Source organism: Girardinichthys multiradiatus, chromosome 22 (genome assembly GCF_021462225.1).
Source record: "Girardinichthys multiradiatus isolate DD_20200921_A chromosome 22, DD_fGirMul_XY1, whole genome shotgun sequence".
NCBI classification, from domain to species: domain Eukaryota; kingdom Metazoa; phylum Chordata; class Actinopteri; order Cyprinodontiformes; family Goodeidae; genus Girardinichthys; species Girardinichthys multiradiatus.
In genome coordinates this window covers 938,017-959,009 of record NC_061814.1, presented here as the reverse complement: position 1 = coordinate 959,009, position 20,993 = coordinate 938,017, and the positions used below count along the sequence as shown (strand labels likewise).

At 38.7% G+C, this 20,993-nt stretch overlaps 1 protein-coding gene across 3 annotated transcripts in view; it reads left to right on the top strand.

The window, feature by feature from the left end:
• The window catches only part of cdh11 (cadherin 11, type 2, OB-cadherin (osteoblast)), a 139,431-nt gene extending 121,455 nt beyond the window's left edge, over positions 1 to 17,976 (top strand). For all 3 annotated transcript variants that reach the window (XM_047351614.1, XM_047351612.1, XM_047351613.1), the window contains 8 exons: positions 4,357 to 4,470; positions 4,650 to 4,789; positions 4,983 to 5,116; positions 7,528 to 7,649; positions 7,765 to 7,882; positions 10,824 to 11,075; positions 14,150 to 14,301; positions 14,594 to 17,976. In XM_047351614.1, coding sequence (XP_047207570.1) covers positions 4,357 to 4,470; positions 4,650 to 4,789; positions 4,983 to 5,116; positions 7,528 to 7,649; positions 7,765 to 7,882; positions 10,824 to 11,075; positions 14,150 to 14,301; positions 14,594 to 14,959 — 1,398 coding nt within the window. In that variant the 3' untranslated portion in view covers positions 14,960 to 17,976. The remainder of the gene's footprint in view (positions 1 to 4,356; positions 4,471 to 4,649; positions 4,790 to 4,982; positions 5,117 to 7,527; positions 7,650 to 7,764; positions 7,883 to 10,823; positions 11,076 to 14,149; positions 14,302 to 14,593) is intronic.
• The last annotated feature ends 3,017 nt before the right edge of the window (positions 17,977 to 20,993 follow it).

Sequence of the window (20,993 nt, the reverse complement as noted above, 5' to 3'; positions counted from 1 at the left end):
TGTCTTACATACAATAGATAAGTCTATTAGCCTCTTTACTTTGCTGAAACAGAGAAACTTTGTGCTAACAGCTAGACAGACCCAAGACCAAAAATGATTTCTGCCATGTTAAAACAATGCCAGATGGCATATCATTTCATCCAAACTAGTTCAGGAACCTTTAAAAGGCCATCCTGGATTTTCTCTCCTGTCCCATCCTGCTCCCACAGAAAAATGTCTTGTCCCATCCCAATCCCAGGCCAGCATAAAAAAAAAAAAATCCTGTCCCGTCCCACTAAATTGACTCCCACTCCCATCCTGTGCCACTCCCATTTTTGTTTTCTTCATTTAGTCTTTTGGTAATTTCTTTCTTTGAAGGACCAGTTAGGTCCCTGTTTTTAGCTGTAGTAAAGGCCAGTTAAAGTAAAAATAATAATAATGAAGAAATAATAAAATATCAAACAAGGAAACAGACCATGTCTATCTTAGTTGAATAAACAAAATGCACATAGTTGTATTTTACTCATTTATTAAGTGATCGTTTCCTTTGAACAATGACATCACTTTTATGTTTCAAGTTGCTGAAACAAAAGAAAAATGCACCTAGTAAGAGAACTGTACTTGGTGAACAAAAGGATAAAAAGGCATTACCTTCATAATTTAGAAACTGTACCTCAATGGTTCACAGCCCTGGTCCTCAGGGACCCCTTCCCTGCAAGTTTTAGATGTTTGTCTGCTCCAGAACACCTGATTTAAATTCTGACATGACCTCCTATACAGGCATCAAGAATGGAGGGTCAAACTGGAAAAAATCATCATTAAATAAATAAAAGTTGTGAATGTCCCATAAGTGAAGTAAATGTAAATGAAAGAAATGTAACATTAAATGTGCCATTAAGTTAAACACATACTACAAACTACAGACCTCCCAACTTCATGTGGCCTTTAGAGTACCTCAGGAACAGTCCACAGGGAGCCTATTGGGGTTTCCATGATTGAGCCACTGTGTCCAAACCTTACATCCTTTAAAGGCATCTGGCGCACTTCTCTAAAGCATTCTGGACTCTATACCAGTGAAAACTTGTGCTCTAGAGAGACAAATTATGCTACTCTGTCTGGCAATTCGAGGGAAGAGTCTGGGTTTGGCAGTTACCAGGAAAACATCACTTATCTGACTGAATGGTTTCAAGTGTAAAGCTTGGTGCAGAGGGCCCCGACTTTGTGTGAACAGTTTAGGGGAACCCCTTCCTGTTCCAACATGACAGTATCCCAAGGACATAAAGCAAGGTCCAAAAAAGCAATGATAAGCCATTTTGTTGACTGGCCTTTACAATTCCTGGCCTCAACCTATTACAATACCGTTGGAGTAAATTCAAGTGGCAAGCCACAAATGCACTTCAGTAAGAATGTTCAGATATTCCCATAACATACTTCTAACCTTTGTAAAAAGCCTTTCCCAGGAGTTTTGTCCTTCTGTCCTTTTTGCCTTCCTTTTTCCATTTCTTTTCCCTTATGTCAGTTTTTGCTTTTCGTTTTTGGGTCCTTTCCTCTGTTTCCTTCTTTCATCCCTTTCTTTTATTCCTTGTTTCCTACTTGGATTTATCGTGTCATACCTCCCTAATCATTTGTCCTTTGTTACTTCCTTGTCCCCTGCCTCATTTTTACATTCTAGTTTGCTTGTCTCCTACCTTGATTCCTTCTTTCAGTCGTTCCTTCCTTTAGTGTCTGCTTGTTTGCTGGTACCAGTTCTAAAACCTGCCAGGTATACACGCGTCTCCTAGAAATTCATAGTGTTCATAAGTGTTTGTGTACTGTATACATAAAATCACTGTAAGGGACTGAGAATTCTGGAAAGTTAAACCTGGAAACCTTAAAATCCCGTGACTAGGATAATTTGCTTATTTTTGCCTGGAATGTATAAACCTCTAGAATAAAAATCAACATCACCTGACAAACGTTTGGTTGGATAGATGGCAAATCAATAATATATATTCAATTAAATAATAACAATGCTGCAGTTTATGGTAATGAAAGTCACATGTCTTATAAGTCAGTCACCAAATATTCAAAACCAGAAACAATTTCTTTTTTTGTTTTGTTTTAAAGAATCCCAAACATCAGTGAATAATCCAGATTTCACAAGCCCATATTTTTATGCAGGTCTGAGTCTGAGGTTGTGCTATGACCTAAAATGTTATAAAATGCTCAATTTCCATGATTTACAAAGAGTTTCTGTTATCCAGGTCAAATTTAAGGAGTCTAATAAATTTAGATTTTGAACTGAAGAAGATCAATTGAAGTCAAGACTCATTAAATATACTGTAAAATATCCCTTTAATTAGTGCAAATAAGAAGCTCTACATCAAATGCCAACTTTAGCATTAGCCAGTATTCTCACAGTGCTTACAAATATGCCACAGTTGTTTTTTTAATTACCACAATTTACAAGTGGTGGAAGATATTTTTTGTGCATTTGTAACAAATAGTTGTCAGGCAGCCCTAGCAAGCAGTGTTCTGTCATCTTGTCAACAGAACAGGGCAACTAAAGATTTACTCCTTTTCTTACTTCAATAAAGAGAGCTTTGAAAATAGATACACAGTGTCAAGTGTAATACACTCACCTTCACATCCCAGACTCAAAATAATAGCTTAGTGTTACTTTATAAAAAGTCAGCATGTTCAAGGCAACTAGGTGGTGCTCTGCGTGACAGACATCACTTTGACGAGAAATATCATGGCCTTTTATTTGTAGATATTCTTATAGAATTTTAAACATCGAAACAGAGAGAGCTTGCACCACAATGTGAAACTACAATTCAAGGTGGAAACACGTGATTGTTATACAAAGAGCATATTGTTGGTGCTGTAGGTTTGAAATATTTCTGCATCATTAAAACCTGGGCTGGCCAGCTTAAAGGACAAATAGACCTGTTGAAGTTGCAGAGCTGCTGCTTTTATGGGAAACATTGATCCTTTAGTAAAATGATTTTATAACCAGAAAATTGAACCAATTACCATGGCTACAGTGTAACATCTATGTAAAGAAAGCAGCATCCACAAGTATGACATTTTGGAGATTGGAGATCTTTTAACATGAAGTCCATTTTTGTTTTGGATCAGGCAGTAGTTTCAGCCTCCAGAAACATCTGAACAGAGCTCTAATTCAAAACATTTGAGAAGCATTTCTCAAAAGCACAGGAGCCCCGGGGCAAAAGATAAACCTGTTCTGGGATATGGCCTGTTAAGCATCACCATTTTGAGTTGGAATAGTGATGCTTTTGTGGGAAAGGGTCATTGTTTGAGACCAAACAAAAGAGTGTCACTTGCTATGATTACAGCTGCATATGAAGTTGCTGCCAAATTCTGATGGCAAAGCAGGCTTCCTTGCAATCCTAGCAGAGAGCACCTCTTGGGTATTGCATCATACAATAACTGCCAGAACATTTGTTGACTTAGAGGTTTTCCCTGCAGCAGTGTAGACTCTGCACATAAGTAGAGGGGAAAATGGCTGATCATTAGAGGCATTACCTTTTAGCCAAGGGTCATTGCTTTGTAACTGCACCATAACGTTTTAATATTATTAGACGAAAATGTGACGTGTAGGGAAAACATGTGCACTTAGCACTGAATGAACAAAACCCTCACAGCACATTAATGAAATCAATTCTGTACCGAGGCTGTGTAAAAAGTGAGCTCCCTAACTAATATAGAGGTAGTGAAATAATGCTGACTTAAATGTGAATAAATTTAGTACTTCAGATGAATTTAGTGTAATATCTAACTGATATATTGGAAAGCTGTGTCTGGCATTTATAAAAATTGATTTTTAATATAGCTGTCACCATTATCAAGGTGTAACAGATCTAATTCTACCTCATTCTACTGGCAGAAAAGGGCTGTCGTGGTCCTGCCTCATCTCTCCATGACTGAAACAGTTTCTGTTCCTTCTCATCATGTAGCATCCCAGACTCCCAGACCTCATCCTGGCTCATTAGACCCAAACCCTGGTTGTTTTCATCTGATGATGAAAGCAGCCAGAGCAGAAACAATCGAATGATTTATTCACTTCCAGAAATAATCCAGTCATATCATGCCATATCATACACCAGGAACAGTTTTACAATCAAAGTTTCTATTTGGGTTACTTTTATTGGCTTGTTAACAGAAGCTGCTTTGATTCGTTCATGTGGCAACAGCTCCCCCTGACAGGACATGAAAGTACAGCACTGATCATTCATACATTTTGCTAAACTGATACAGCTTCTGATGCTGATTCTGTTCTTTAGAATAAACAAGAATAGCTGGGCTTGTATCCATTTGATGTTGCTATCTCATTTGAAAATGAAATAATAAAATCCATTGTCTCCATTTTCTCAGCAAGTGGACTTTGAGACAAAGAGGTCCTACACTTTAAAGGTGGAGGGATCCAACCCACACATAGACCCTCGATTTCTTGCTTGGGGACCTTACAAGGATGAAGCCACAATCAAGGTACGCACTGAGTGTTTGTGTAAATAGGAGCAGAAAAGTCAATAATACATGCATTTCATTGTGTGCACAATGTCCTTAGGAGAGCATGGTTTGCATATTTGTTCAAGTGTTTAAAAAGGCAAGCATCACAGGAGCCCTTTAGCAGTTTTTTGTGTTTGTGTGTTCATGTTTGTGTGCAGATATCGGTGGAAGATGCAGATGAGCCTCCTGTTTTCATAGCCCCCACTTACACTTTTGAGGTGGAGGAGAATGCGCCTCAAGGCACCCCGGTGGGACGAGTTCATGCCAAGGACACTGATGTTGCCAACAATCCTGTCAGGTAACAAAAGACAGTGTATGCAAGAAAGACACAACAGTACACTCAAACTCAGATCAGTGAGGAAGTAAAATAAATCTGTCTTTTTCTTTTTCCATGATGACATGTTTTGCCTTTATGAGCAGATTATCCACAAGTGTTAAAGTGCTTTAATATCCAAAGAGTCTTGTTTAATAGCAATTATTTCCATACACAGATACATGATTCCTCGGTACACGGATGTTGATCACTTCTTTACCATCTCAGAAGACGGAATGATCACCACAACCAGACCGCTGGACAGAGAAACACAACCCTGGCACAATATTTCTGTTTCAGCTATAGAGATCGGTACATATACGCACACACACACACACACACACACACACACACACACACACACAAATGCATACATACACAAACACACAGACACAATGACCTGCAAATATATTTTAACTCCTTGAACTTTTCCACATTTTATCCACTACTTTGTGTCGGTCTATCACTTAAAATCTCAGTGCCACAAATTGAAGTGTGCTTGGGGTCTGAATACTTTTGCAAAGCACTGTATCAAGCTTAACTAATATCCTGTCTCTACATCAACACGTGTGCGACTTTTGAATACAAGCTGTGCAATGACTTTAGAGAGGTTTTGTCAGTGAGCAGTGGTTAAACATTTATGATTTTAGCTTTACCTGGTGTCTGATTAGTGTACAAGCGCAAAGTCTTTAGGTGGATTCGATTTTTGTTCTGTCATTTTATCCCCTCTGGGTGAGAGCAAAGTTAAAACTGTTGTTAGAAGCTTTGGTATTCACTGAAAACAATAAGTGGTGGTTATTTGTTCCTCTTTTATGTCTGTGTTCAGTAAGAGTACAGTAATTGCTTGCTATGCATATTTAAAACAATTGAAACCTCAGGATTTGATTTTAAAAAATGCAGCTAAAAAGGAAATGCTGTCAGTGAAAAACTAAGTACACCCTTGCTGTTTCCACAGGATTTTCAAGGGTAAGCAACAGGCAGGTGCTCCTTACCAAATGTCTGTGGTTGTTTGATCATCTGCACATGTCAGCACCTCTGTAAAGGGAGGCGTTTTGGCTGTTTGCTGGTCAAATGCAGAAAGGTTTGTGCTACCACATTGCCAAGATGGAAAAGTATCAGCAATAACGGCCTTAGAGAATATTGCTGCCCATTAATCTTGGAACTCTTATAAGGCCAGCTCTAAACTCTTTGAAGCCCATGGAAAAAAATAGTCACAAGTGGAAACAGGACATGACAGAAGCTTCAGAAACACACTTGACAAGTATGGCATTTTTAGGATGGTTGTCCGGAGAACTCCTTTTCTCTCTGTTGTGGCAATACTGGCAGCAATGGCTGCTGGATGTAGGTTTTCAAACTAACTAGTTTCTGACTAAATTAGCAACATTAACATTTTGACTTTGTCTTTGTTTTGTATGTTTTTTTTTCTTTAATTAGACTAGAGCCACAAAAGTTAAATGAAAGAAAATTTAAAGCATGAACACATATTGAGATGTCTATACAGAACAATATGTATCAACCTTTTGATGATATGGAAATATTCTGGGTCGGACTTACAGAAGAAGCGCATTCCGGCCTTACAATTTCGATGCTCTGTAGTGCATAAAGCTCTTATCAGTTGTAGCAAAGTGAAAATGGAAAAATACAAGTAAAAGCAAGAGAATTGGTAAGATTTGTCAACCCACAGGCAGTTAGAAGATTTTTTTCTCCTTAGCTACAACCCCAGGAACCTTCACAGGGCACTGTGGCTCCACCCTGGTATTCTGTGGTCAGGCCTCAGGCTAGCTGAGTGCCATGTGGTTTGCCTGTGGCATGCTTGACGCCAGACGGACAGATGGAAACGGACTAGCCGCCCACAAAGTTAGAAGCATTGCAGGCTATGCTAACCACATTTAGGCCCTGGGAAGCTTAAATAAACGCCTGTAATGACAGGGTAGTGGAAAATGTACGTTGACAAGTTCAGCAGATATGTACAGTACGTCTCTAAAACACAGAAATTTTTCATCTTCCTTCTTTTTCTTTTTAGCCCTCTGTGTGATCATGATGATCCTCGTATTGAAAAATATAAAAACGGTTCCATGCAAAAGTATTTATTCCTCTTTAAACTTTAAACTTTTTAATCTGAACTTTGTAACTTGTTGGAATATTGTTTTAAAAGCTGCCCCTGCTTTAAACTTCTCCACAGCTTTAACCCTGACCTGTCTGTTGTGTTCCTTGGTCTTCAGGATGCTTTTTGTTCGCAAATGTTCTCTAACAAACCCCTGAGGCCAGAAACAGAACCACTGGATTTATACAGAGATTAAACAGCCTTAGATGGACTCTATTTACTAATTAGGTAACTTCAGAAGACAGTTGGTTGGACTGGATTGGTTTATCGGGAATTGGAGTGAAAGGGCCTGAATTTGTAAAAATTTATGAAATAAAAACCATGCGTCATTTCCCTGCTGTTACTTTGTGTTGGTCTATCATGAAAAATCCCAATAAAATATATTAAAATTTGTGGTTGTTGCATTAGAAAATGTTCAAAGTTCAAGTGGAATCATTTTACACATCACAGTCAGTAGTCATGACTCAGACCATCTTGCTAGACAACAATATTTTCACTCAGTGCCAAGAATAGATTTCTAAACAGACACATACACAATCACAGATTCAAGAACAAAATGTTTTCTCACTTAGTAGCAGGGCACTAATTATTAACCCCCATGCTGTGTGTTCAAACACAGGAGGTCACCACCAAGACACCAAAGTGCGAGTTAACATCAAAGTGAAAGACGTGAATGACAACTCCCCAGAGTTTGCCACCAACAACGAAGCCCTGATGTGTGAAAACGTGGCACTGGGGAAGGTACGGTTGTCTGGGCAAAGCATGCAGAGAACACGTTTGCACTGAAAAACATAAATACTCAGAGACTGTTTTACATCAACATCTTGCCTCTAACTGTCTCCTGTGTGTGATCTAGGTTATTGAAACAGTCAGCGCAGTAGACAAAGACGAAATGGGTCACAGGCAACACTTCACTTTCAGCCTTGCTCCTGAAGTCGCCCACAACCAAAACTTCTCACTCAAAGACAACAGAGGTAAACCAACTTTAAAACTGGTTTGATTCTGCTTTTCTTTCCTCAACACTTCATTTTTGCAGCCAGCCTTCCTGTTTCTTTCTCTGCAGTCTCTTATTCAACACCTCCCCCCTTCACTCAAATTAGATCAAAGCACAACCAGATGGAGGCTTATGTTGCCTCATAGAAATCAGCAGGTGCTCTGAATTTTTCTCTCACTGCACACTCATGAATGCACACATGTCCTGCGGGCCATATTAATTGTGGTGTGGTCTCTGTCTGTCTGCACATGTATCTTTGAGGCCGACTGATTGAATTAGGTTTTGTGAGAGCTGTGAAAGACAAAATCAGAAGAAATATGAGAGTTTAAGAAAGTAGAGAAGACAAAGATAATAAAAAGAGAAACAAACATGGTCCTTTGTGTCACGGAGAGGACTATGTGATTTTGCCTTGTGTGTGTAAAAACATTTTTTACCCGTAAAACAGCCTTTGAAGCATTTTTGAATGTGTCATGGATGTTGTTCCAAATCTGCTGATATTCTGGGATTTTCCATACCATGGGTTTTAGAAAGAAAAGTCCAAAAATTATAAAGAATTCAGTGATCAACAGTTTTGGGGACAAAAATACTTTCTTGAACTACAATCCGAAAAAGGACACCACATCAAGCCTTGAAGAAGCTGGGCTACAGCAGCAGAACAACCAACAAGGTGAAACTCCTAACAGCTAAGAACAGGAAGCTGAGCCTGAGATTCATACTGGCTCACCAAGGTCAGACAATAGCAGATAAAAAAACTTAGCCTGGTGTGACGAGTGTTCATTGAAAATGCTACATTGAGATGTAGCATCAGAATTTAGCATAAACAAGATGAAAGCACCATCTTGCCCTGGATAAATTATACAGGCTGGTGGTGTTGGTAGTGTAATGTTGTGGGGGATATTAGCTTTGCACACTTAGAGCGCCTCAGTACCAACTGAGCAATATTTAGATATTACAGCCTAAATGAGTATTTTTGTCGGAACAAGAGTCACAGGAATCTGCAGCAACTGTATAAAGGCAATATGGATCCAAATTTCTGAAAGTCCTTTGGCACCTTGTTGACTCTCTGCCACAAAGAGTTAAGAGAGTTCTGAAGGCAAAGGGCTAGTACTAGTACTATCATGGTTGTACCTAATAAAGTGGGCACTTAGTATATAACACCAAAGTTAACATCCAGTAGAAATGCTGTGATTTAAAAAAATAAAGTTGGTGCACATACTAATAGATTTTGATGTAGATGAATTATTTCTATGAATGAGCTGGTACCAGACTGCATTAGACAGCATAGCAGCTGTTAACAGGAGTTGCATAGGAGCCTTTTCCACCAAACTGGTTCTGGTGCTTAACTGGTGCTTAGTAAGCAGCAGCAGCAACATATCTTTGTGTTTCAACCAAACTAAGCTCTAGCTCCAGCCCTGGAAATAGGTACTAACCCAGCACCAGTTGGCTGCAGGACCAGAGGAAAGAACCATATTCATCAGGACCTAGAATCAGACTCAGATAACAGCAGCTAATCAAATCATTCTAAATCCCATATTTAAAACTCTGGAGTTTAGTTTCACTCTTCATCAGTATAATTGAAAAATAATAAAATCTTGTATTAGAATCAGAACAGCTCAAGCTGACTGTCACTGTTTTTCAGCAGTTTATTTTGAAATCACTTTTCACAAAGATAAAGCAGGTAAATGTTTTGCTTACAGCTGCACATACAGCTTTTTACTGAATTAATCAACACTATTTCCAACTCATTTCGTTAACACTATCGGTCTTTTAATTTCACCAAGTGGTTTTAACGAATTTTGCTGTAAACGTTGTGGTTAACATCAGTTTTGGAGTGCTGCTAGTGTGGGCAGTAGATTGGCTGATTAGCTTTATGTGGCGTTCACAAACACAGCTTTTTGATAAAAACGCTATTCATACATTAAGGCAGTGATTTTAGGGCAACTGCTTCGACAGATACTTGGATAATTATATATATTATTAAAACACAGAATGAAATGGGGAGGATCGTACATTAACTGTGTAAGACATTTAAAATGACATACTGACATGGCCCTGACTTGGCTCTCACAAGTATTTATGATCTCTGATCAGTATTTCTGAACAGAGCTGCAAAAGGGTTACACAACCTTCAAGCAGGATTTATAAACACCAACTGGTGATATTAAAAGATCCAACAGTGTTTATGAATGCAGTCAGAACCAAAACACTGTGCGACATACTGATCCAAATTCTATATGTGACAGATGATATGAAAACAAACAAGATTAGAAGATGAGAGACAGTTATCTTATGTTATTCCTATCTTATTGTTGAGTCTGCTGCCCCAGCAGAATTTAAAAATAAATGATATGAAATACTTATTTTGCTGTTTTTTTTTCAAAGATGAATATACCTACATAACATGAAATATGAAAATCTTCATATTGGGTCTAATTTTTACTGCAGTAGAACATCTGCTAGGTATATCTTTCTAGTGTGACTGTTAGTTGTCTTGATAAAAGACTAACTGTGATTCTTTGGTCTCAGCACTGTTTACAGATTCTCACATCAGAAACTAACTGTTTGGATACTGAAGTTAGGAAGTGCAAAGGCAGAACCAGCAGATGTCTGTCATATTTTACCACAGAAATAATACGGCCTTTTGTTTCTTTTTCAGCTGATAAACTATAGTGGTAGACGTATGCACTGACCTCTTCAAATCCTTTAATTCAGGCACTCCTTCCATGACCACAGGTGTATAAAATCAAGCAGCTACAACCTGAAGACTTACTACAAACATTTCTGAAATCCATTTTGAAAGAATCAGAGCGGCTAAGCAATTTTGGGAGGAAATCGGTTTTCTTCTTTACATATACATGTTGGTATAATTTATTTTTATGTTTTTCCAGGTCACCAGCATGTCTTCATTTATCTCTCCACAGACAGCACAGCCAGCATCTACGTGCTCCGTAAAGGATTCAGCCGTCTGACCCAGGATGTCTACTACATTCCTATTGAAATAAACGACAACGGCTTCCCTTCCATGAGTAGCACCAACACCTTGACCATCAGAGTCTGTTCCTGCGACAGCAAGGACACCATCCTCTCGTGTAACGTGGAGCCATACGTCCTGCCTGCTGGCCTCAGCACCGGCGCTCTTATAGCAATACTGGCCTGTATTGTCATTCTGCTCGGTAAGAAACCAAAATCATCGGTGGCTTCCCTACTCTACTTACTTGATAGCTGAAACATAAACAGGACACAGAAAAGCTCTTGATGATTTTATTTTGTAGTTAGTCCTTACTGAGTCCTGACCAACACCAGAAAAATGTATCATATTAGACTAATTCTTAAAGATGAATACACCATCAGTCACCAGAGAAAGCTGCATTTCGCATGGGTGAAATTCAGTAGATTATCTATGTGCTCAGACATCATAATGTCTGAATTCCAAGTCCGATAATTAATCTAAAAGTCCTTCTGAATTCAGAATTCTGAGTTGGAAAGCCCACGTTTTCTCACCAACCTGAATTTAAAGTCCAATATGGCTACCGCATAAAGGTCCAAAGTCTTTATTTTATCTTTGGACAGTTTTTACCTTAATAAATCAGTCACAATTGTACTTATGTACATCTGTTTGTGAACATGTTGCTACAGTGCTTAATGTACAAAACACTGAATGAATTGTCGATGGTTCAAATTGCTAATCAAATATTTGTGTAGCTAAGCACAACAAGTAGCTAACACCACTGTTTGTTTTTAACTTGTAGCCAGTTTATATTTAAGTTTAGTGTGGTAGCATTTCTAGACCCAGGTTTAAACTTATACAATAAAACTTAAAAGGAGCAAAGAAGTAAAAAGCAAGAACCTGTCCAGAAAGGGTGGGTAGCTTTTACCAGAGCAACTGTTTGAAATTGATTTTCATACATTTGTTAACTCCTGTCTGGACTAATTTATTGTTCTACCGGTCTCATCAAACCTTCTATGAATCACCTACAGCTTATTCAGAACATGTGTCCGAGCATCTGACTACCTTCTCTAAATACACTCTGCTGCTTTTGTAGTTGCAGTGGATCCCCATCAAATTCCAAGTCTGCTTTAAGATCCTGGTTTTGACTTTGAAAGGAAGCACTAGCTAACATTAAAGGGTTTTCACATCTTTACATCCCTAGCATGTCCCTGACACCCTGTGATCAGGGCCCGCTAGCTGTATATCATACCAGGCAAAAGATTAAAAGAGACAGAGCTCTTTCTGCCATCGTCCCCAAGTTGTGGAACAGTCCAGATCTGACTCAGTTAATTCTTTAAAAAGCTGCTCAAAACTCATCTTTTTACAACTGTGCCTGCATGATTTATCTGTGTTTTATGCTACTCTTTTTAAATATGTTACTTGTTTTTAGTGTTGTGGAAGTTCACCCTTAACAAGTTCTAAATTCGGTTAGGCCAGGTTAACATGGTTATTCTTGTTGCAGTGTACCAGCTATACATTTCTTGGGGTTTTTTGCACTGGCAAAAACCCAAAGTAAAACTGAATAACTGACAGATACCAACATTTGTAGTTGTTTTGGTAACAGGCACTCACTCATTTTACAGCCATACAATTCAATATAAATTCAGGGGCAATAAACCCTCCAAGTCATCCCTCTTTCATAAAATCTTGATGCTGTTTAACCATATCAGTTGATAAAATCTTCAGTTAATTCAGTAAATTAAGTACATCTCTTTTGTCCTTTTAGTTGCTTAGCTACAGGATGGTTGGACAATAGCTGCAGCATCTGTGCTTATCTTTGCTCCATTTCCCACCTGTAAACAAACAAAAAATGAATTTGCAAAATAACCCAACAAAAACCTAACACCTACAGACCATGACAGAACTCCTCCTTCAAGGGAGATACTACCCCAAAGAGTTCACAAAAACAAAAACAACCAAAAGTGGATGGGCAGAGGGGTCCTGATAAAGAGGGCATGAAACAAAATCAAAACCAGAGTTCAGATGGGTGGCCCTAGGTTGTCCTGAGAAGGCAAAGAGATCAGGAGGCCGGTAGCTGAGATGAAGCCTAGCAGGCTGGGGTCTGAGACAAAGCCCCTGAGGCCGGCAGAGGCGAAGATTTAGTGGTTGGCTGCCGAGTAGGAGCAAGAACCTTGCGGGTCAGCAGAGGCGATTCAAGAACCTTGGAGGTCATCCCTGGTGTGGAAGTCAAGGAATTCAACAAGGCAGCAGGGAGCACGCATGAAGAACCTTGTCTAGAGGCTGACCATGAGACTTGGAGGGTCTATAAAGGGACAGAACAGGTGCAGTCAATGGAGAGAAAATCAGGTGGCATAGGTAAGCAGAATCTAGTGACTGCATAATGGCTGTGGCTGAAAGTGGTAAACAAGTAAACATTGATGAGCTGATCAGAATAAACAGAAAATAAACGAAAACAAACCATGAGCAGAATCCAAGAAATAGAAAAACTAAAGACAAACAGATTTGTGCACTCCACAAAACTGGCTTTATTTGAGAGTGGTGGAAAAATAATGCTGGGTTTCAACCCTAACCAGTATCCCCACATGGTGGGGCAGCATCATTTGGTGGGGATGCAGGTAGCTAACCACAATGACACCCTGCAAGAAAACCTGATAGAAGGAGGAGAAAATAAATGTTCAGTTGTGAAATATTTTGTAAACAATTTATTGTTTTCCTTTCAGTTCATAATTATTCACTACTTTATGTTGGTCTATCACATAACGTCCAGTTAAATAAATTTAAGTTTGTGGATGTAAAGCAACAGGATGCAAAAAAAAAAAAAAAAAAACAATATAAACAATATTATTGTTGCACAAATCCAAAACCTCAAAGAAAACTTAGAAGTGTGTTTACAGATTAAATAATTTAATATGCCTGGACTTTGTGCAGGTGAAGTGTTGGAGACTGATTCAAGCTACATCATTCCAACTGAAGTCCTAAGTAGAGCTGTGATTGAAATGTAGCACTACGCTCTAAGATTAGCAGTGCACATCCAAAAACCTTCAAAGACATATTCAAAATGTATCAGCAATTAACAAGGTGTGTGTGTGTGTGTGTGTGTGTGTGTGTGTGTGTGTTTGTGCATCACAATAGTTAAAAAAATATGAATTACACTCTCTAATTGGCTTTGCCAATTACCCATACTCACACCAGTGCAGTATTTACTCATAGTACTCAGATGTTAAAGATGTGGGGATATGTGGATTCAATGCCAAAACATGCTGTTAAATGCAATGTTTGTGTTTTGCTTTATGGCAGCAATCGTCGTGCTGTTTGTTGCACTGAGGCGTCAGAAGAAGGAGCCGCTGATAGTGTTCGAAGAGGAGGACATCAGAGAAAACATTATTACATATGATGATGAAGGAGGTGGCGAGGAGGACACGGAGGCCTTCGACATTGCTACACTTCAGGTAAGGAAGAGTAATTGTTTTAGCAAAAAGACATCTTGTAAAGAAAGGAAGAATCAACTCATCTTTCTGTATTTTAATAATATTTGTATGTTATTTACTGCTTCTGTGCCATTAAATTTCACTCTGAAAGTATTTTTACCTTTAGTCCAATTAGGCAAGCTTTTCATCAGTATTTGATAGTAGTGATACATTTTATCTACAAGCACTTAAAATCCTCTGCACTTCAGCTTTTTTATTTTCTCCGGCTGTATAACTGAAGCCTCATCTGACTGCTCTCTCTCTTTTCACCCAGAACCCAGACGGTGCCAATGGTTTCCTGCCAAGGAAAGATATTAAACCAGAACTTCAATATCCCATCAGGCCCGGCATTGGTCGTCCTGTGCCCAACAGTGTCAATGTTGATGACTTCATTAAGACTCGGATTGCGGAGGCTGACAGCGACCCCACAGCACCGCCCTATGATTCCATTCAGATCTACGGCTACGAGGGCAGAGGATCATTGGCTGGTTCACTGAGCTCGCTTGAGTCAGTCACAACAGAGTCCGACTTGGATTATGACTATCTGCAAAGCTGGGGGCCCCGGTTTAGGAAGCTGGCAGATTTGTACGGGACCAAAGACTGCTCTATTCATGATGCTGATGATGGTGACGACTCTTAACAGAGGTCTTTCCAGCGGTGGACGACCCCTGATTTCTGATTCATTGATTCCGTGAGGATGTGTTAACTGAGAGTTCATTTACTCCAGATTCCAGTTATAACCGTCTACCAACTGATTAGTTCATGCCAATCTGTCAACGAACATTAACAGCTCCCCCCTTCTTGGTATTCTCGGATGGTTTGTAAACTGCGCATAATGAATGCTCAGATTTGAACTGCTCCTTTTTTTCTTAAATCTCTTCTGCCTCTTCTAGGTTCTTGTTTTCCACTATTTCTATAGACTTGAGCTTTGCAAGGCTGGGAGTTTGGTTATGTCACCAGTTTGTCTGCTTGAGGGAAATTTGATGGGAACCGTGTTACTGTATCATCTTGCATATAGCATATACTTCTGTGGACTAGATTCATGTACTTCCTTAATCGTCGCAGGGAGATATTTTATTCCCTTAACAGTGGGGCAAACTCCATTGTGTTTCTCTGTCTTAGCAAACAATGAAGAGCAAGTAAAAGAAGGGTGATCGGGGGTCTGGCAGCAGCCTGCAATGAGATGAAATCTGAAGAAGTTTCAGTGAAGTTTAACATACCGTTTACTCCACAGCATGTACCACAAATTAGATGAGTTGACCGACTCTGGGTTGTTGATACTCTGAAGATGAGCAGAGCATCTTCACAGTATGGTGGCCTTATAATAATTCAACAACAACTCCAGGGGTTAACACACACAAAACAAAGGCTGAAGATAGAGACCACTAGCTTCAGTAGCTACACAAAGACAAAATAAACATGTGGACTGTAGGAGTATCTGTGACAGTGCTTCACAAATATCACTTTTTTTCTACTCACAGAGACAGACTGAAAAACAATTCCATTTGGAAGATGTGGATTTTTTCGTTGTTATTTTCAGTCTTGCAGAGACCTTTTCCACAGTCCTTGTGTGTCCGAACTCCTGCCATCAGCAATCAATTTCCATACTGACCTGAGTCGACCAACGAATGATCGCTGCCATGTTCCCAGTCCACCAATGATGACGATAGGTAAAAATCTGTGAGCTCTAAAAATCGCCTTAAACTTAAACAGAAACTCTTGCAACCTAGTGCATTCTCTCTTTTTTCCTTTGTGTTAGTTTTTTTTTTTTTTTTTCTTTTTTTTTTGTCACATGAAGAGTATATTCAGAAAGCAAACTCTTCTGCTTTTTTAGTGTGTACAGAGCAAAGTGATGTATCACTCTGAGGATACAACCTTAAACAAGGATGTGCTTCTGTTTTTGTTTTTTATCCCAGCAAAGTAAATGTAAACTGGTGAAACCTGCCTTGTGACACCCCCCCCCCCCCCCCCCCCCCCCCCCCCCCCCCTCCTCCCATCCCATATATAGGGGCTCTTGAAAGTGTACACACCCAGGATAAAATGTCATGTATTTGTGATGTAAAAAACTGAAACCACAAAGATTTATTTCAAAACTTAATCCAAATATGCACTGTTAACCCAACTAAATAAAAAAGCTGTCAATAAATGTGTACAACCTTAAGTTTATAACCACTCTTAAATCAACACTACCATTTAGACTTCTTTGGTAGAATCATGTCAGGATGCTACATCTTGTCTTGACAATATTTTCCCTCTCTACTTTGGAAAACTTTTCCAAATCTCTCAAATTCCAAGAACATCTCTTGTCTACAGAGATCTTCAGGGGGACTCCATAGATTTAATGTTGAATTTATACAGAATGTGAATATTGGTATTTAGAACTGTTACATTTCATTCACCTGGAGACAAATCTCACTTCTATCAGAACAAAAGTAACTCCTCAGCATGATGCTGCCACCACCATGTTTATGGTGGGTGTGGTTTTGTTTTGTTCCACACAAAGAATTTGGAATTGTGGCCCAAAAATTAGGATTTGGTTTTATCACACAGCAGGGGAGATTTTAGCCAGGTCTCTATGTTTTCTTAGGAAGAAAATAATTCTGTCTTGAAACCTTAGCCCTTAGTCCAGACACACAGAGAAAACAGCAGACTGTTGTCACATGTAGAACACAACCAGTACATGCAATTCCTGCATCTCCTTTAGTGTTTATGATGTGTTTTTGGCATTCTTGCTGAATAGTTTTAAACTTTTTATAAATTTTTGAGAAATTTTCCAGTTAAGGTAATGTCCTTCTGGTACCATATGTTCTCCAGATCCTTTTGATCCTATTTATCAAAGTCTTATTTTGTACATCCCAGAAACTTGGCAGTTTAACGGGTGTGTATACATTTCAGAGCAGTAGTATGTTGCCTGCAACATATGTTGCATCAACATATGTTGATTTTACACATAAAATGTGCACATGGGCGAAGAAAACTCAGAAAGGTTGCAACCAGAACATCTTTTTTAAGCATGTGTTTTTGTTCAACTTCTTTTTAATGTTGTTATATTATGATTATTATTGTTGTTTTCTATTATTATTGTTATCATTATTATCACAGTAAGTGTTCTTTCATTGGCTGCAACTACAAAGGAACAAACTGATGTTTAACTATATGCAGATGACTCCTGAGTTTCTTTCTGTTTTATGAACATGCACCGAATAAATGGTAATTGTTTTTCTTTTTTTTTGGAAAGCTGTAGGAAATGCCCTGTCTAAAGTTAAATATCAGCTTTGATTTTTTTTTTGCCTTTGTGCACACTATGTATTTCCCTCTCTTATTTTGCTTCTATTTTTTGTTCCATTATATAGCATTTCTTCGTTCCTTCTACCTGTTCCTGAGAAAAAAAACTAGCAATCTGTGTTTGTTGCAGTGACAGAACGCCTCGTTTTTAATTCTCTATCAAGTTTTATGGTACAGATTTGTACAATTTTAAAAGTTATTATTTTAGTATACATGCAGAATATTCCAGTATTACAACAAAAACATGTTAAGATTTTAAAAAGTTACAACATCACACTTATATTTTCAGAACATTGTATTGTTGCTTTACTATGTGCTTCAATCTCAGAAGCAGAAAAAAAATTTAAATAAATGCTCTTTTTATAAAATTTTCATGATGGGTGTGTGGTAGTTATTTTTTAATTGTTTAGGGACCAACACAGCTTTGGGATTCCATGAGTTGTATTTAGGGAGATTTAGAAGGAATGATCTGGTTTTAAAATTCTTCAAATCTAACCTCAAGTGTCTGAAACATAATAGATTCCACATAGCTATTATTTGTTAAAACAAAAGTCAAAATAGAAAGTACTGTATGGAGCATACAACTGTCTGTTAACACAATGCCAGGAAAGTCATTAGCAATGACCACAGAAAAATTAATTTGGGTGCCCATTAATGTGGGAGGGGCTCTAAGGCCATTTTCGAACTTTCAGTACAATAGATAGGCTTCAATATAATGGCGCAACCATCAGATAGTCCAAGAAGAGTCATTAGGTAGCATTTGTATGCTCCCTAAATGGAATAATAACACTGATTATGTACTCTTTCATGTCTGATAGAACAGAAGACACACTGGGAAGTGATTGTGGAACTTAGACAAAGAGTAGTCATTAAAATCCTCTATTACAAATTTGTAGGTATTGTGGCAAATTGAAGGTGCTGTACAGTTTTTAAGTTAGAATAGAATAGAAATATCCTGTATTGTCCCACGGTGGGGAAATTCAGGTGTCAGCAGCAACTTAAAAGGCAAATGAAAATAGATACAGGTAATCAAAAAAGCAAATATTAAAATGGCATACTCAGATTAAATTAAGCATGTAACTGAGCAGATGTTTCACTGTGGCCTTACTGACGTTTGCTTTTCAATTGATTTAGACAACTGTGACAAAAGGTTTTGGAAATTCAAGTGGCAAATAAAATAGCAGATGAGATACACTGACAGTCCAATATCAGAAGTGCACAAAGATTCCACCACAAACATAGTTTTGATTCATTGGGAGTACATATGCAGTATTCTGCCCAAAGATTTACAGCAGGGAAAACAAGTATTTGATACACTGCCAATTTTGCTGATTTTTGAAATCTTTCATTTTTTATCATAGGTATTCTTCAACTGTGAGGGACGGAATCTAAAACAAAATCCAGAAAATCACATTGTGTGATTTTTAAGTAATTAATTAGAATTTTATTGCATGACAAAAGTATTTGATATATCAGAAAAACAAAGCTTAATATTTGGTGCAGGAACCTTTGTTTGCAATTTCAGATATCAGACGTTACTTGTAGTTTATGATGAGGTTTGCACACACTGCAGCAGGGATTTTGGACCACTCCTCCATACAGATCTTCTCCAGATCCTTCAGGTTTCAATTCAATTCAGTTTTATTTATATAGCGCCAATTCACAACACACGTCGACTTAAGGCACTTCACAAAGGGTTTGGAATGGTATAGGGTTGTTGGGGCCAATTTCGAATGGGCTATGTGTAGGGGTACTAAGTAAAATAATACACTGATATAGTGTGTCCATGTAGAGCCCACTGGTGGCCATTGTTATACTAAAAACCACAAGGATTGGGGGTACCTCTCTCTGTCAGACTGATTATAACCATTGGAAAAGAGAAGGGGTCGCACAGGTAGCAGAAATGGAGGGTGTGTTTGCACCTCAACTATAACTGAGCCGGTTTAGGCTAGACCTGACTCCCCCTTACTCCATCCAACAGGGATGGAGGAAGGCAGAGGCAAAAAATAATTGGAGAGTGTTGTTTCCTGCTGCATTGTGTGAAAGGTGGGTAACTTTAAAATGGGCTAAGTCAATTCAATCAAATCATATAGATTTCAAGTCAGGCACATGCATTCCAATTAATAACTAACCATTGAACAGTTCAGTCAGATTCAGTTATTTATTCAAATTGGATAAAAAAAGTGTTTCTATCTAAGGAAACCCAGCAGATTGCATCCAGTCAGTGACTTACAGCATTCACTCCTCCTGGATGAGCATGTAGAGACAGTGGACAGTCACTGGCGTTGACTTTGCAGCAATCCCTCATACTGAGCATGCATGTAGCGACAGTAGAAAGGAAAATCTCCCTTTTAACAGGAAGAAACCTCCAGCAGAACCAGGCTCAGTGTGAGCGGCCATCTGTCACTGGTGGTTTGAGAGAACAGAGCAGAGAAGGAAAAAGAATACAGTAGCAGAACACTCAAGCAGTGATCCAGGAGTACTTCCTATTGGAAGGAAAAGTAAATGTTAATGAATGTAGCTCCTTTAGTCGTTTCATCTAGGAAGAAAGGACAGATAAACTCTGAGCCAGTTTTCAAGGTTAGAGTCTGAAAGAGAGCACATACAGTTAGTCACAGTAAAAGCTCAGTCAGTAGGAGTGAGACAGGGTTAAACAGTGAAAGACAGGGCCAAGTGTATCATCAGTAGAAGGTGAGCATTAAGTTGTTGCCAGCAGAAGCTCGGGCGATGCCCCCCTCCATGAAGGTGTCCCGGTTAGACACAGAGTTAGGCCAGGTGTAGCTTCTAGGAAGAGAAAAGAGAGAACATAGAGTTAAAAGCTGAAATAACAGCAATAATGCAAAATGAGAGAGTAGTATGAGAATGTAGCGAAGAGAGTGAAAGTGGTCATTATGTCCTCCAGCAGCCTAAGCCTATAGCAGCATAACTACAAAGATAGCTCTGGATAACCTAAGCCACTCTAACTATAAGCTTTATCAAAAAGGAAAGTTTTAAGCCTAGCCTTAAAAGTAGACAGGGTGTCTGCCTCACGGACTAAAACTGGGAGCTGGTTCCACAGGAGAGGAGCCTGATAACTAAAGGATCTGCCTCCCATTCTGCTTCTAGAGACTCTAGGAACCACCAGTAAACCTGCAGTCTGAGAATGAAGTGCTCTGTTAGGAACGTATGGACTGGGACTAATCAGATCTCTGATGTATGATGGAGCTAGATCATTAAGGGCTTATTACCAGAAGTCAATTTAATGCTATCCAGGTGAAGTGATTGACTAAGCAGTTTCTTTTTTTAAAGACTCCGGTCCAAAGACGACAACTTCTGTCTTGTTTGAATTTAGAAGCAGAAAATTTAAAGTCATCCAAGTTTTTATGTCTTCAAGACATGCTTGTAGTCTA